Source organism: Hyaena hyaena, unplaced genomic scaffold (genome assembly GCF_003009895.1).
Source record: "Hyaena hyaena isolate Hyena2069 unplaced genomic scaffold, ASM300989v1 scaffold_99, whole genome shotgun sequence".
Lineage (NCBI taxonomy): Eukaryota > Metazoa > Chordata > Mammalia > Carnivora > Hyaenidae > Hyaena > Hyaena hyaena.
The window spans coordinates 1,021,393-1,037,948 of NW_024080731.1; the positions used below are offsets into that span (position 1 = coordinate 1,021,393).

At 39.1% G+C, this 16,556-nt stretch overlaps 1 protein-coding gene across 1 annotated transcript in view; it reads left to right on the top strand.

Moving 5' to 3' along the window:
• Nucleotides 1-3,876, top strand: part of NAV3 (neuron navigator 3) — a 366,296-nt gene extending 362,420 nt beyond the window's left edge. Inside the window, exon 37 of the mRNA XM_039235544.1 lies at nucleotides 1,220-3,876. Within this exon, the coding sequence (XP_039091475.1) occupies nucleotides 1,220-1,339 (120 nt within the window). The 3' untranslated portion in view covers nucleotides 1,340-3,876. The remainder of the gene's footprint in view (nucleotides 1-1,219) is intronic.
• The last annotated feature ends 12,680 nt before the right edge of the window (nucleotides 3,877-16,556 follow it).

Below are 16,556 nucleotides of genomic sequence, written 5' to 3' on the forward strand. Positions count from 1 at the left end.
CTTGCTAAAATTGGTGATTATCAGTTTATCACTTATTTCAGAAGCATTTATTGAACACACATTTTACACCAAGCCCACAAGCATGCACAGCCTAACATATCACTAAGGAATCCTTTTTCTTAGATTTTTCTTTTCTGTTGGATCATATTTTCTATTTCTCTAGGTTGGGAAAAAAAAGAACAACTTGATGACTTTATAAGAGTGTTTAATGCATTAGTATGCATTAAACAATATAAAGATGATTACAACATATAGAATCCCTCGACGAAAAAAAAAAAAAAACAAGTCCATTCCTTTCATGAAGACAGGTGCCAGTTTTTCGGCACTTTCTAAAATTGTTGCACAGTCTATCCACAATTCGCTTTTAAACAGTTTTTCTTTTGTCTCCAACAGTGGATCTGCCGATCTTATCAAAAGCCAAGCAAGGTGGCTGCCTTTTATTCTGTAAGACATGGAAATGCGAGCTGTCTTTCTCCCCGGGTGCTTTCACACATATGCCCCTTTTACTGGAACAAATATTACCATTGTCCCGTCAGCTGAGAGACCTGAGACAGCTGCTGTTGTTCCAGAAGGCGGCTCTTGGTTTCCGTGATCTATCAATCACAGTTTAGCCAGAAATTGCAACAACAACAGAAACTTGTCAGGGTTCCTTTCCTTTTCCCTCTCAGACACTCATGGTCGGCTTCATTCACTCACCTCCTTCGAGGTCAGCTCCTGGACAGCAGATGGTGTGCTGGAGTGCAGCAGCTGGCTTCATTCCACTCCGTCCTCCCTCCTCTCAGGGGAGCGCGTGTGTGCGCCAGTGTGTGCGTCTGCGTGTGTATGAACATTCACGACTTTCAGTTGCCATTCAGTGCTTTTCTGCTTCTCCCCGCCAGGAAGCTGGGCAGCTTGGCATACTCTCCAGCAGAGAGCCCAGATGTCCAGCTGTGATACAGTTTCCTTCCCAGTCGCCCTTGCTGGAACAGTATTCATTCACAACCCCAAATAAAAGAGCTATCTAGAGGCCCTATTGTGTACTTATGGTTTGGTGGTGTAGCCATGTTTGGGAGAAACCGTGTAGGAGCTGGAGGCAACTAATAAAAATCTCAGATTGCTTTCCCGTTTCACTTGGATGGCGTGAGACGGTGCCTCAGTGTGGCTCAGGGCCGTGTGTTTTATGGGGCTGGCTCACTCACTGCATCGCTGCCTACATCGATGTCTCTTTTTCTTTCTTCAGATGAATATGCTAATGAAACTCCAAGAAGCAGCCAATTACTCGGGCACACAAAGCTGTGACAGCGATAGCACCAGCCACCAAGAAGACATTTTAGATTCATCTCTCGAATCTACTCTCTAGAGGGTGAAAACAGTTAGGGGAAAAGACTAATGCTTTTTCAAAATGTTTAAAAAGGAAAGTATTTTCACTAAACCACTGCCAGTATGAAAGCACCCTGTCAGGGGCCCTGACCCAGAGTTGTGGTCTCCAAGGAGGCAGCTGAACTGAGTCTGAACCGCCAAGATGCTAAATTGCAATGGGAGCTTAACTTTATTTGGTTTCTAGGCGTTTTTATATCCATGAAGTGACGCACGGCTCCACCGCTCAACTGGAAAGGACCCTAACGACAGGGCAACCCAATAGATTGCACATGGGATAGCCAGGCTGGACTTTATTTTTCTCCTCTTTAAAAGTTTACAGTGCAGACCTTTTTTTTTTTGTTTTGTTTTTTGTTTTTTTGGCTCCTCCTTTCCTTTCCTCCGAGGGGCCGCCCTCCCCAGACAGGGCCCCTTCTCCGTCCAGCCTCCTTTGGGCCACATGGTGCCCGTCCCAGGGCTCCAGTAGTGCCCGTGTGGTGCGCTCACCCCATGCCAAACCGCAGCCGAGAGGCCAGCCCTCCGTCAGCACAAAGGGAATAGTGCCCCCGCCGGGAAACACTACTGCGGCAAGGTGGAAACGTGCCAATGTGAGCCCTAACCGCCGCGTTCACACGATGTGCTCCGCCAACTTTTCCGTGTATGAGTCACAGGTTTTATAAGGTTGTTTTTACCACAGTGGTCTTTTCAAACCACCTGCCCACTCCCTTAACAAGAGTTTTATACCAATTATTCGTCAACACTGACAAAAGGCTTTTTTAGGGCTTTGTTCGTTTGAGCCTTTTCAGTGAAGGAAGGAACATTTCCTATGGTGCTGTCTCACTGCCTTAAAACAGATTTCTACAACCGTTTAACGGCTGGTTTAAATCCTAAACCACTGGTAATTTCCACTGTCTTTTCATTTACAACCAAGCAACACCAGTTAACACAGTAGCCTCATCTCTATTTATCTTCTTTGGTTGGGTTTTTTGTTTTTTTTTTTTTTTTTTTTTGGAAGAATTGGATAGGAGAAAAAAAATCAGTATTTTTACCTTGCGTGTTTAGATTGCCTTTCCTCCAAAACGTTCAAGTAACCCGGAAACCCTCTTTGACCGTCACTTAAAAGCAAAGACATGTGGCTGAACTCCATCCAGTTCTAGGCAAAAGAGTTTTAGAAGGAGGGAGATTCAGAATTCTTAGCCAGCACCGCTGGAAGCACTAGATGTAACATGAGCACAACGATCCGGCTTTCTTCCCCGATTCCTTTTCTTATTTTTATTATTACTCTTACTCTTAGTTTTGAGCATGTTTCGATTGCTGTTATCGTACATGAGAAATTCAGCATTAAAGAACACTGAAGCAGTGTAGTCACTGTGGAAGAGGAAGCGTTTATACTGTAAATGAAGGTTAGATTTGCACAGTCTACTGGGTAGGTATTGTAAATAATCATTTTAAAAACTTGCACAAACCCAAACCAACACACACGAAAATGTATTTTATCCCGTTGGTGTTAAGCGGTGTTTCGCTTGCTGAGATTTCCTGTGCATTGCAAACAAATACAGAATGCAAACCCTCGAAGCTGTTATTATCCGGTGTGTTTGTCCTGTACTTAACAGTTGTTATGACTATGCAGGAGCTATCAGTGCTAGAGTGAGCATGCTTCAAAACTGTTCATGAAGCCAATACATATTTGGAAAAGAAAAACGTCCGAAAGTGCATCTGTTGTGGCAGGCTTTAAAGAGAGTGCATGAAAACTGATGGGAATCATTGGAGAAGTTTCCACCACACACAGGACGGGTTTTAAGATTTTAGAACCAAAGGGCTAGGCCATGGTGTAGACTTGTCCTAAGCACGTGACAATATGTTGCTTTCAGGAGGTGCAATTGGTGCTACTCTCTGTGACCACCCGTGGGTCAGTTGCTCTAGAACAATAACAACACAAGACATCTGTGCAGTTTTCAGAGTGTGTCTGAGTCTCTAGGTCCTACACGGTGCTATTGCCCTAAGGGAAATCTGAACTGAATTTATGCACATAGAAGTGTCACGCTGACTTTGAAGCCTCAAACGTGGATCAAAGCTGTTCTGAAACGTCACTATATGTAGCTGGATGAGTGACTAGTTGCCCTTGTATAATACGTGATCTAAAACAATTGCGAATCTTTCCCTGCCATTTCGAGAAACACAGTCCAAACATGATCATACACAGCAATTCCTGCAATACATCCCAGTAGGTTCACCTAGTTTACAACTTAAACTAGTTTGTGAAACATTTGTCTGTATACATTTTATATTTTGTACATTTTTGATGTAACATATCATGTAAATAGGCAGAAACAGTGAAATAAATCATCTGAAAAGTTTTGTAGTCTTTGTAAAGCCCCGACAATAAGTACTTGGTGTCAATGGACTTAACTGGATGATGTATTTTCTATTGGTTTATTGTTCCTCTAGCTTGTAAACCAGCTTGCATATATTTTTTTGCAAATGTGCACCCTGTATCTGTCTAAATTATTACTTTGCCATTAAAGTGGAATTATTTATTGACGACAAGGTGTGGTGTCTGTGTATGAGGAAAAACTGAATAACCATGCACCCAACGTGGCAAGCTTTAAAATGTTGCTTGTACTATAAATATGCCATCTACAGGGATGTGTGCAAAATTTTACTTTATATACCTCATAGAAAGAACCACATAGCTTTTAATAAATAAATAAACGGAGGGTACTAGAAATATTTTTTAAAATGAAATTTATTCAGTGAGTATTTTTTTAGAAAACTGACTAATCAAGTATTTGATTATAAAATAAGAATTAATATAAAATATATTGATATTACTTAAATCAACATATTAAGTGTTTCTTTGTTTATATTTCATTAAACCCTCGATTTTCTAAAATACTTATTCTGAGAGCAAGAGAAAAAGCTCGTGGAAGGGGCAGAGAGTGACGGTGTCTCTCTCTGCGCCTGGGTGGCTTAGTTGGTTAAGCATCCAACTCTTAGACAAACCATAAGAGATTCTTTTTCTTTTAATTTTTTGGAGTGGTGGGGGGAGGTTGGCAGAGAGAGAGACAGAGAATCCAAAGCAGGCTCCGTGCTGTCAACACAGAGCGCCATGTGGGGCTCAAACTCACAAACCATGAGATCATAACCTGAGCCGAAATCAAGAGTTGCCGCTTAACTGACAAAGCCACGCAGGCACCCAACCATAAAAGACTCTTAAATACAGAGAACAAATTGAGGTTTGCTGGAGAGGTGTTGGTTGAGGGGATGGGCTAAATAGGTGATGGGCATTAAGGAGGGAAACTTTTGGAATGAGCATTGGGTGTTGTATGTAAGTAATGAATCACTAAATTCTATACCTGAAATCGTTATTACACTATATGTTAACCATTTTGGATTTAGATAAAAATAAATAAATAAGTAAATAAATAAATAAATAAATACTCTCAAAAGGAAAAAAAGAAAAAGCAAAGTGTCCAACTCTTGATTTTGGCTCAGGTCATGATCTCATGGTTTAGTGGGTTGGAGTCCCATGTGGGGCTTTTCACACTGGCCAGGTGGACCTTACTGGGGACTCTCCCTCTGCCCTCTCTCTGCTCCTCCCCTGCTCATGCACTCTGTCTCTCTCAATACAAATAAATAAACTTTAAAAAAAAACAAAACCCTCCATATAATGGGGTGCCTGGGTGGCTCAGTCAGTTGATCTTCCCACTTCGGCTCAGGTCATGATCTCGCAGTTCGTGAGCTCAAACCCCACATCAGGCTCTGTGCTGACAGCTCAGAGCCTGGAACCTGCTTTGGATTCCACGTGTATCTCTCTCTGCCCCTCCCCCACTCACACTCTGTCTCTCAAAAATAAACATTAAAAAGTTTTGAAAAAATCTACTAATGTCATCCAAATATGCATTCTATTTACTGGGGCTGGAACCCAAAGTATTTTGGGAAATTTCTAATTTTAAAGGGAGTTTTATAATCTCTTTTATAAAATTAAGTACTACCAAAAAATTATTCTGCTTTAACATATTTTAGAGCTAAAAGTTTAAAAGGGGTTTTAATGAAGGGCACCAGAGTGGCTCAGTCTGGTGCTAAGCTGGAGCTAAGCATCCAGCTCTTGGTTTTGGCTCAGGTCATGATCTCACAGTTCATGAGATCTCATGATTCTCTCTCCCTCCCTCTCTCCTCCTTCCCCTCTCACTCTCACCCCCTCTCTTTTTAAAAATAAATTTTAAAAAAGGATTTACCTTTTAGTTTCCTCATTTAGAAAAGAGAGCTAGTGAGGGTACGTACCAGTAGGGCTGTTGGAGGGTTGAGTTTAGATCTGTAAAGCACTTAGAACAATGTGTAGCAATCAGAAAGCTGGAATAAATGTCAGCTGCTGGAATGACACTGCCATTATAATAAGTTCATTATAGCAGTAGTAATACAAATATTCTCAGGATTCAATTTGTAAATACATTCAAGGTAATATTAGAGCCTTGCTAAAAATATGTCTATGGGGCGGCTGGGGGGCTCAGTCAGTTAAGCATCAGACTTCGGGTCAGGTCATGATCTCGCGGTCTGTAGGTTCAAGCTCCTCATCGGGCTCTGTGCTGACAGCTCAGAGGCTGGAGCCTGTTTCAGATTCTGTGTCTCCCTCTCTCTCTGCCCCTCCCCAGCTCATGCTCTGTCTCTCTCTGTCTCAAAAATAAATAAACGTTAAAAATTGTTAAATAAAAAAATATGTCTCTCACCCAGTTTCCTCACCTGTAAAATGGGATAATTACAGTATCTATTCATAAGATTCTTTTCAGACACTGATAGAATTAGTGATCAAATGAACTATGTTTGAATTTAGAGAAATTCAAATACCTTTATTTCTGCCCTTTGGGTTTTCACATTTTAAAAAGCCCTACATTTTTATAAGAAATAAGCCACCTTAAAAATGTCTGGTTCTATGGTCTTTGATCAGTGAAGATGTTTAAAAAAGAAGTTTCCATTGTGTTTTGTTTTATTAGGTTGCAGGGAGGCACCAACAAGTAAAATATTACATTACTGAATGCAATACTGTTTTTAGTTTAGTGGAAATGATCTGGATAATGACGTAGAGGATTTCTTCATGAAGTATCCATTATCTCTTATTTATGCAGGAGTTCATCAATAAGAAAACATATTCATAGAAATAAACATAATACATTCTGAACTATAATCTTATTAGAGGGAAATGGAAGTTGTCAAGCTGTTTTCCATAAAATTTTTAAAAAATAATAATAAACTTTTCCTTTGCAATTGGAAGTTTTAACAATTCACCTTAATATTTTAGGATAGCATGGAATTAAGTTGATGAACTGAGTAAATAATTTTTTTACATTGATTACATGTTAAAATACTGTTACTATATTGGGTTATATTAACTGTAGTATTATAAGTGATTCACCTGACTCTCTTTACCTTTTTAATGTGGCTGCTAGAAAATTTACAATGAAAAATGTTGCTCATATTTGTGACTCACATATTTCTATTCCTATTGGATAGCTCCAGTATTGAAAGACTAATCTTTATAAAATGAAAATGTGATCACACACTCCCTCTCTTTTCTATTTCATGTTAATGAATAAGATGCATGGGGTGCCTGGGTGGCTCAGTCGGTTGAGCATCCGGCTTCGGCTCAGGTCAGGATCTCGCGGTTTGTGGGTTCGAGCCCCGTGTCAGGCTCTGTGCTAAAGGCTAGCTCAGAGCCTGGAGTCTGTCTTTGGATTCTATGTCTCCCTCTCATTCTGTCCCTCTCCTGCTCACGCTGTCTCTCTCTCTCTCTCTCAAAAATAAATAAAACATTAAAAAAGATGCAAGTGTCAAACGACAATTCCTTTCTCAATTTGGATTTTGCTTTTCCCTGAGCTGCCTTTTTGACACATCCAGTGCCCCATTTTGGTTCTGTTCTCTATTAGGTGATCGTAGACCTGGAAATAATCATTGACACAATAACCACAGCTTTCCTGACAATTTAGCTATGAGCATGTGTCAGAGTTTTAGTATAATCTTGCTAGATGGGAAAAACCTCCAGTGGGCCAATTTAAAAGTTTCCCTCCTAGTTGAGGCATTTATGGAATATCCATGGATTAGACAAAAAAGGAATATTTATTGCAAGAGTCTGGAGACTCTTGACTATCAGATAGAGGCAAGAGTGACTGGTTTCCCAAGACCAATATTTATCCCATAAATAATTAAACAATTATTGAAATTACTAAACAAATTACCAGAGTTCTGAGCTATTCAAATATCAATTTTACATTAATGTACTTCCTTTTACCCCAAGGCCTTTGCACATTCTCAAATCCCATTACCTTAGATAAGCCTTTCCGGTCTGTGAGTCTAAGTCAAGAATCTGATTTCTTTGCTTTTCTAGAAATTATATATAATTATCTTATGTAATAAGATATATATCTTACATGCTTATGCCACTTAACATGCAATCTCAGGGCGTAGAACATAACAATATAGTGAATGCTGAATACATATATATTGAAAAAAAACTATTTCTGTACATGGAGAAAGCAATGGAACTTTAGCTTTTGTAAAACAAAAGCATTGAACTCAGGAACAGCCACTATTACAGGTGAGGAGCTTCCTGGGAAGCCATATTAATGAAAAGCTGTTGGTGACCAAGGAAGGAAGTGAATAACCTGAGGGTGTGTGTAACCCAGGACAGGCAAAATACTGCCTCACACTTAGGATTTGTTTTCTCTTTAGATGTAATGTACTAGCATACTTTCTACCAAGTTTTCTTTTTCTTTCTGCTTTTCAAGTTCTTTGAAGATGATTTAGTTATATATAGTACAATGTAAGTGTGTGGGTTTTTTGGGAAATGGATAAAACAGTTAGAAATGTAGTGCTAGAGCTTTGAAGACAAGTGGGGGCTGAAAAGATCAAAATAGGAATCCTTCACATAGAGATGAGAAGTGAAGTTGTGAATTTCATTTTGGGATGTTTTCCCACAGGAAAGATCTTGACCAAGTAAAACTTGAATAAAACTTGAAAAGTGTGGTGGACATCTTTATAGTTCACTTGGCCTTTATTTTTCAATTTTCTTAATATATCTATGCCCATTTAATGTGACATTTATAAAGGAGGGGTTTAATGTAAGGGAAAAACCATTCATTTGGAGTCAGAAGTCTGTATCCTTGTCATGTTTTGTGATTTGTCCAAGAAGAATCAACTAACCCATCACCTGTGTTCATCTAGATTTTATACCCTAAAGATGGCGATAGATAATTAAATACATGCAATGTAACAAGAGTCATTCTAGACATCACTGTGATACAAATGATGTGTTTACCAGTTCCCAAAACCTATATCCCCGGGAATAGTAGAAAATCTAGAATTCTAGTCATAGTCCATCCATGAACACTTGAGTGCTTGTGTTTTCAGTAGTTGTATTCAGTTTGGTTTGGTTCTAATTCAGTGTGTCAGTTTGAGGCAGCTGAGTATCAAGTGTCCAAGGTACAGAAGCTGGACTGAATTTCCTATAAATCGCTTGAGTATGGTGGAATGATCATTTGCCTAAGACCAGCACCACTCTTAAGATGGGCTGCCTAGTGCCCAGACCAATGGCTGTCCTGGTAAGCTGTTTTCATTCCTTAGTCTAGCCTTTCTGTGGACTACCACTGGGTGTACGGCCTGGTAGCCTTGGTAACTGGTTTCTGGTGGGGCTGGAAACTGAGCCAGCGATGGGGAAATGCTGCCCAGAAACCTGGTATTGGTCGAACTTTGGAGGTCAAAAGCAAGCACAATGAACAGCCAGAGTCAGGCCCAAAGTGGAGAAACCCTCCAGTCTGGCCACTAGAAACTAGAGGAGGGTGGTTTCCATACCAGTGTTTTCTCAGAGGAGGGAAATTCACATGGATTATGTTCGCTGGGAAGACTCATATTCTGGACTCTTGCAGCACTTATTATAGAAATATGAGAGCACACAATTTACAATTTTTCGTTAGCCGTATAATATTAGTAAAAATAAAAAGAAGCAGGTGAAATTGATTATCACAATGTACTTTATTATCCTAACATATCAAAAATATTACCATCTCAGGATATAATCTTGAAATGTTTTTTATATGTTTTAAAAGGTTTTTAAACGTTTATTTATTTTTGAGAGAAAGAGAAAGACACAGAGCGAGCAGGGGAGGAGCAGAGAGAGAGGGAGACACAGAATCTGAAGCAGGCTCCAGGCTCAGAGCTGTCAGCACAGAGCCCAACATGGGGCATAAACTATGCAATAACTGTGAGATCATGACCTCAGCTGAAGTTGGATGCCCAACCAACTGAGCCACCCAGGTGCCCCTCAAGCTGAAATGTTTTAAAGAAGATTTTTGATATATTTGCATTTTCTTTTATTTTTTAACTAAGTCCTTGAAATCAGCATGTATTTTATACTTCTAGCACCTGTCAATTTGGGCACAATCTTTATCAGAAGAACCAGATTTGTACTTACAATTCAAAAATGTATAGTTAAAAAGTAGATCCACATAGGTAACTTGTTCCAGAGTTAACATAAATTGAGTATGAGTTCTAAGTTTAAATTCTAGATAATTACCATTAGGTTAAAAATTAAGTTCTAAATTGCTATATATATTTCTTATTCTGTAATCCCAGGACAAAGAATGCCTACTCATCCAACATTTGGATAAAGAAGGAACTTTCCTCAAATTGTTTTCTTTTGTTTTTGTTTTTCTTTTTATTTTTTGCCTGAAAGGAAATGATTCTCTTCTCGAGATTAAAAATAAACAAACAGGGGCTCCTGGGTGGCTCAGTCAGTTAAGTGTGTCCAACTTCGGCTCAGGTCATGATCTCACAGCTGGTGAGTTCCAGCCCCACGTCAGGCTCTGTGCTGACAGCTCAGGGCCTGGAGCCTGCTTGGGATTCTGTGCATGTCTCTCTCCCTTTATGCACTCTGTCGCTCTCTCTCAAAAATAAATAAACATTAAAAAACAAACAAAAAGAAAAAAGAAAAGAAGTGTAACTGTTCAAAGACATTTTAAATAGCAGAATGGCCCCCAAAGCAAGATCAGAACTTCAATGCAAAACTATCAATAATATTAACATTTATAAGTATAGACAATGTATTGAGAGATTGGAGACAGCATAAGAAATGCCTACAATACACTAAATATGAACTTGCGTACTAAATATGAGAGAGAAGAAGCTGATTAAAGCAGTGCTTTTCCAGAGCGTCTGGATGGGTCAGTTGGTTAAGCGTCTGACTTGGGCTCAGGTCATGATCTTACAGTTTGTGGGTTTGAGCCCTTCATTGGGCTCTGTGCTGACAGCTAGCTCAGAACCTGTTTCAGATTCTGTGTCTCCTTCTCTCTATGACCCTCCCCTGTTCCACTGTCTCTATCTCTGTCTCTCAAAGATAAAGAAAACATCAAAAAATTTAAAAAAAGAAAACAGTGCTTTTCCTGGTCTGCATAAAATATCCATCGGGGTGATTTCACTTTCCTTGCCCACAGTCACTGTTCCCAAACAACATTCTAATTGCTAACCTGGTTTCCTAGAAACCCTGAAACCTGTATAGGCATTTCTCAAATATAATGTGGGTTTTTTTACCCTTTCTTTTCCTTATATATTGAAGTTCAATGACTATTTCTTTCCAAGATCTGAAAAACTTTATTTCCCTGACTACACGTTTTTTACATTCTGCTACTACAAATTTAGTTCGTGTGCAGAAGCCACAGGGCTGACTATAAAGAACATTCTGTAGGTAGTCTCCTTCCCAATGGAGCACAGTAATTAGCCTTTAAAAAAAAAATAGTGGGCTTTTCAACCATTTGCTTTTTTTCAGCATCAACCAAGAGTTTTATTAACGAACTTGAAAAAAAAAGATGTCCATTATACTGGTGGCACATTCAGAAATTTGAAATTATTAATAGCCCAAGCACACATTGGGGTTTAAGTAAAATGAATTAACTATTCTTCAAATAAAATTATAACTGATACTAATATTATATTAATCGTCAGCCTGAAAATAAAATGCCATTGGCATAAGACACTAGTGGAGAGGAAGTTTCTGGGTGACCAGCTGGCGTCTAACTGCGTGAGAAAGATTCCTGTGTTGGTCCTGCAGGACACCATGGATTTGCAGTCTGCTCTGGAAATTTCCTCCTCACAGAATGAATTGCAAAAGATAAGCAGGACCTTCAGAGAACTAGAAAATAGATTATGTGCAAACAGATGAAAGTATTTTTCCAGCCCAGCAAATATTGATACTGCTAGAACCCAACCGACAGTTACTGTGTGACCATTAATTTCAAAGAAAGGTCAAGTTGCAGATTTTACCATCAGTAAGACAAAAGTGGAATAGGAATTGGAACATACCATAGGAAAATGCCACAGGCAATTTCACATTGTTACCTTTCATTAATTTGAAGAGGAAAAAAATTCGTGGCCAAAGAATTGTAACTTCTGGAATGTTACGATGTTATGGTGTGTTAATAATAATATCATAGAGATATACCTACAAAGTAATGTATCCAATTTTTAGAAAGTATTAAAAATATCTTAAATAACTTTATATTACTCTTCATATAAAACATAGGACCTTCAGTAAAGAACTAGTAGAATCCTAGAGTAACCACTGTTCAATCAAAGGAGAACGAGTTAGTTAAACACATGCCTTATTTAACTAACAGAAAAATTCCAAAGAAACAACGATAGTGTGATAGTTATATTTTATGTAAGGTTTAGCATTTACAAACAGATACTAAGAATCCCATGTGGTCTCTAAAGTTATTTGTTTTATTTAATGAACATCTGTTATGACTCCAGTGCATAAACATATGGCTGATTTTATTTATTTATTTATTTATTTTTTGTTTCATAGTTTATTGTCAAGTTGGTTTCCATATAACACCCAGTGCTCATCCCCACAAGTGCCCTCCTCCATGCCCGTCACCCGCCTTCCCCTCTCTCCCACCCCCATCAGCCCTCAGTTTGTTCTACGCATTCAAGAGTCTCTCATGGTTTGCCTCCCTCCCTCTCCCCAACTATTTTTTCCCTTCTCCTCCCCCATGGTCCTCCATTAAGTTCCTCCTGATCCACCTATACGTGAAAACATATGGTATCTGTCCTTCTCTGCCTGACTTATTTCGCTCAGCATAACACCCTCAAGATCAATCCATGTTGCTACACATGAACATATGGCTGATTTTAAAGACATTGTAAGTGCCATGAAAGGAAATGTTCCTCCTCACCCCACAGTTTGTCCCTAGGCCATAGGGAATAGCCGTTTTACCCGGGAAGAGCAGCAGAAGGATGCTCAGCATCTGAAGGGCTTGTGCAGATAAAGGCCTAGTATTCTGGAAAGAGTGAGATGGGGGGGGGGGGGGGGGGGGGGCTAAGCCAGAGCCCAAAGAAGTTGCATTTGTAAAAATTTCATGTAATGATTTATTACTCAGGTTACCCTTAAAATTTCTCCGGCACCCTAACCTGCTCTTAAAAGCCTTGCCCTTCACTTGAACTTGCCCAGAGCAAGAGTAATGTATGTGAATGGTAAAACATATAGCTGGTCACGTTTATTGGCCAGAGGGCACAATGGTCTCTTAAATTTGCTTGTGTGCAAATCCAGTTTACCAGCTTTCTTGCAGTAAGCATCCCTGGGCAGGGTCTCTGCAAGCAGTGGGAAAACATACCGGAGAGATGCTGAATTTCCCCAGCTTTTTCACCCGGCGCTGAGCGAGTCCAACTGTCTTTTGTCTTCAAATTGGTTGTTTGTGTGTATGGTCGGGGGGAGCATACCGGGGAAATCTTGGTAGAATCTTTAATAAAACTCACATATGCCCACTTTTAACTATAACAGAACAATTTGAAAAGAAAAGGAGGTAGTAAGATCCTTGAAGCAAATAGCTATCATCTCTTCAGTCATATCTGTCCCTTAGCGTTCTAATCACAACACAGTGCCTTGAACACACTTGGTGTTAACTATGCTGAATACATAAGGAGAGTCTTCTAAGGGCTGCAAAAGAAGGTACTTACTGTTTAATCATATATTTACATTTAAGAAACACTTTAGCCAAAGAATGTTGTTTTTAAGGTCATGCAACAAGAACAAATTTATTCCCAGAGCCACTTGGAATAATCTTCCAAAATTTGTTTGTCCAAAGAGAAACTCATTCCTATGGAGTATCTGAATTCTCTCATATTCAGTACATGGTATTCAAGCTAGAAAACTTTAGGGATGCAAATAGTTGCCATCTATTTTTTTAATTAAAATTGTTTAGTATTTATTTTTGAGAGAGAGTACACATGAGTAGAGGAGGGCTGTGACTTTTCTATTGTCTGTGCTGACAGCAGAGAGTCTCTGAGGTAGGGCTGGAACTCATAAACCATGAGATCATGACCTGAGCCAAAATCAGATGCTTAACTGACTGAGCCACCCAGGTGCCCCTGGTTGCCATCTATTTAAAGATACATCCTCGCATTCTAGATCAAGAATAAATAAAACTGATTTGTGTAGGGGGACAGTAAAGAGTTTTAAGGACACAACTATCCCCAGTTCATTCTTAGGAAAAAAAAAATGTTAAGGAAATTTTCCATCCTTTTCACTTGCCTCAATGACCTAACATGACAGTGGAATACAGATAATATCCACAAAGCCAATAAATTATCTCTTTTAATGCATTCCTGCATTTCATCCTATGCTTTCACCCATTAGCCAAAATATGGACAATTTTTATTTGCATTTCAAGTCAAAAGATTATTTCTGTTAAATGCCTTTAAGTAATGAGCGTGAGAAGCATCATGTATCGTTTGTTATATCAGAAGATGGAAGAACACTAAATGCCCTTCCATCTGAACTGACTCCGCTCACCTTAGTTATATCAGAGCTTGCAAACTGATGCTGCTCTGATTGATGTGTACTAACTGATTTACTAACAATTTTAAAATAATTTTAATTGCTTCCTATCTTACTCTTCTATTGCTGGGTAATAAGTTACCACACAGATAGCAAACTGAAACAGCACCCATTTTTCTATCTCACAGTCTGTAAATAATAAGTCAGCCGGGATCTGTTGGGTTCTCTGCTCAGGGTCTCAGAAGACTAAAATGAAAGTGTTGGCTAGAAGGAACTCTTGTTGAACACTCCAGGGAAGAATTCATTTCCAAGCTTATTCAGGTCTTTGGCAGAATTTAGTTCCTTGTGATAACAGGACTGAAGTCCCCATTTTCTTTCTGGCTGTCAACCTGGGAGTACTCTCAGCATCTACAGGCTTCTCAGTCCTTGAGTGCAGCCTTCTATAACTTCAAAGCTAGCAAAAGCCTGTGGTATCTTTCTAATGCTTTCTCTCTTGAATAGTATGTGATTATATTAGGACTACTTAGATAATCAGCCTTCTGCCATATAATATAGCTGTCATGAGAGTAATAATACCTCATGCCAGTAATGAATACCATCCACATTCTAAGGGAGAATAATTACAAGGGAAGAGGGTTATTAGGAGTCATTCTTAGAATTATACCTACCACACTTAACAACACTTAAACATCAGGGTGTGGATATCCAGAGATCCAGGTATCAGATTCCCCTTAAGATCACAATTTCTAGCAGCATTGGACCACATTCCACCCAATGTACAATTGGCTAGACTTGATAAGTGACAATGTCTCTCAGAGGAGCATTCTTCAATGGATTGTACCAGCCCCTATGAGTGCACATCCAGCAAGTTCACCCTGTACGTATTTTAGTTCTCAACAACTGCATTACACAATAAATAGTACTGCAACACAACATTTCTGACAGAGTTCATAGTCACACCTCTTCAAACCTAAATTTATCCAGGAAACTAATCATCTCGATGATATCTGCACTTTAAAGATAATGAGACATCTCAAGCTACACGCTAATGTTCCTTTTGCCTCTCAAGACTGATTCTTGTAATAACATCTCAATAACTTAGTAATTCTGAGCATGTTCTGTCTTTGGGGCTGATAAGTGAATAATACTGCACAAATTAAATGCTACCACTGAGTTCGGCCATGCAAAAGACACAAATGTACTCTCAGTGGACAAATGTATTCCCGTGTAATCATGCCAGCAGCAGAAAATGGAATCTGTCATAAAAAATAAATTATCCAAGAATCAGACCGTGTTCACACAGCTCGGCACTAAATTTCATTTTCCTTGTTCTTCAGCTGAGAGTCTAAATAAACACTTATGAAACAGTCTGAACGATCACATTGTTTGTCAAAGTTGGATTCTGCAGCCTCGGAATTCAGATGTATGAAACCATGGCAGTTGGGAGGCCTGCTGCTTCTCCTGTGCTGGTTTCTCTGTGATCACACCCTCAGTCAGTGAGGTTTTCCAGTTTCAGAAGGCATCCAGGTGCAGAGAGAGGTGGTACAAAGACGGTGACGGGTGAGTATGGACGGGAGGCTAGAGTCGGTGAGCATTAAAGTAATGGAATTAGCTACAATTGTTGTGGGCTAGATTGTGGAGGTGTGACATGTCAGGGTAAGAAGTTTGGAAATCATTCTATAGTGAACAGGGATCTCATTTAGAGTACCAAAATAGTATAGCAATTAGAAGCATAGCTTTTGGGGGGCAGCTGGATAGCTCAGTCTGTTCGGTGTCCAACCCTTAGCTCAGGTCTTGATCTCAGGGTCATGAGTTCAAACCCTGTCTTGGGTTCCACAGTGGATGTGAAGCCTACTTAAAAATAAGTAGTAAATAATAAACAAATAAGCAAATAAATAAATAAATGCCAGATTTAGAAGGAGGAGGAGGAGGAGGAGGAGGAGGAGGAGGAAGAATAGAAGAATAGAAGAAAAAGAAGAAACAGCAGCAACATAGCCTTTGGAACCAGACTGTGATGATTCAAATGACTTGGGAAAAACTATTTTTATACTGTGTTTTAATATTTGTATGAAATATTAATGAAAGTATTAATATATAATTATGTTATAATTACTATTAACAGTATTAATATTTCATATAGACATTCAGCTAAGCTACTTTCAAATTCCTGACTATGTGAGCAAATAAACTCTTGTTGTTTTAAGGTACTAAACTGCATGAGTAATTTGTGATACAAAAAGTTGTTCCAGTAATATTTTGGAAAGCCAACATTTGATAGGTATTCAAAACAAACGGTACAGCTATGCTGGCCATTACGGCAGCTGCCGGCCACATATGGCTATTTAAATTTAAATTAGTTAAAATTAAATAAAATGTAATATTCAATTTACCAGTCACATTA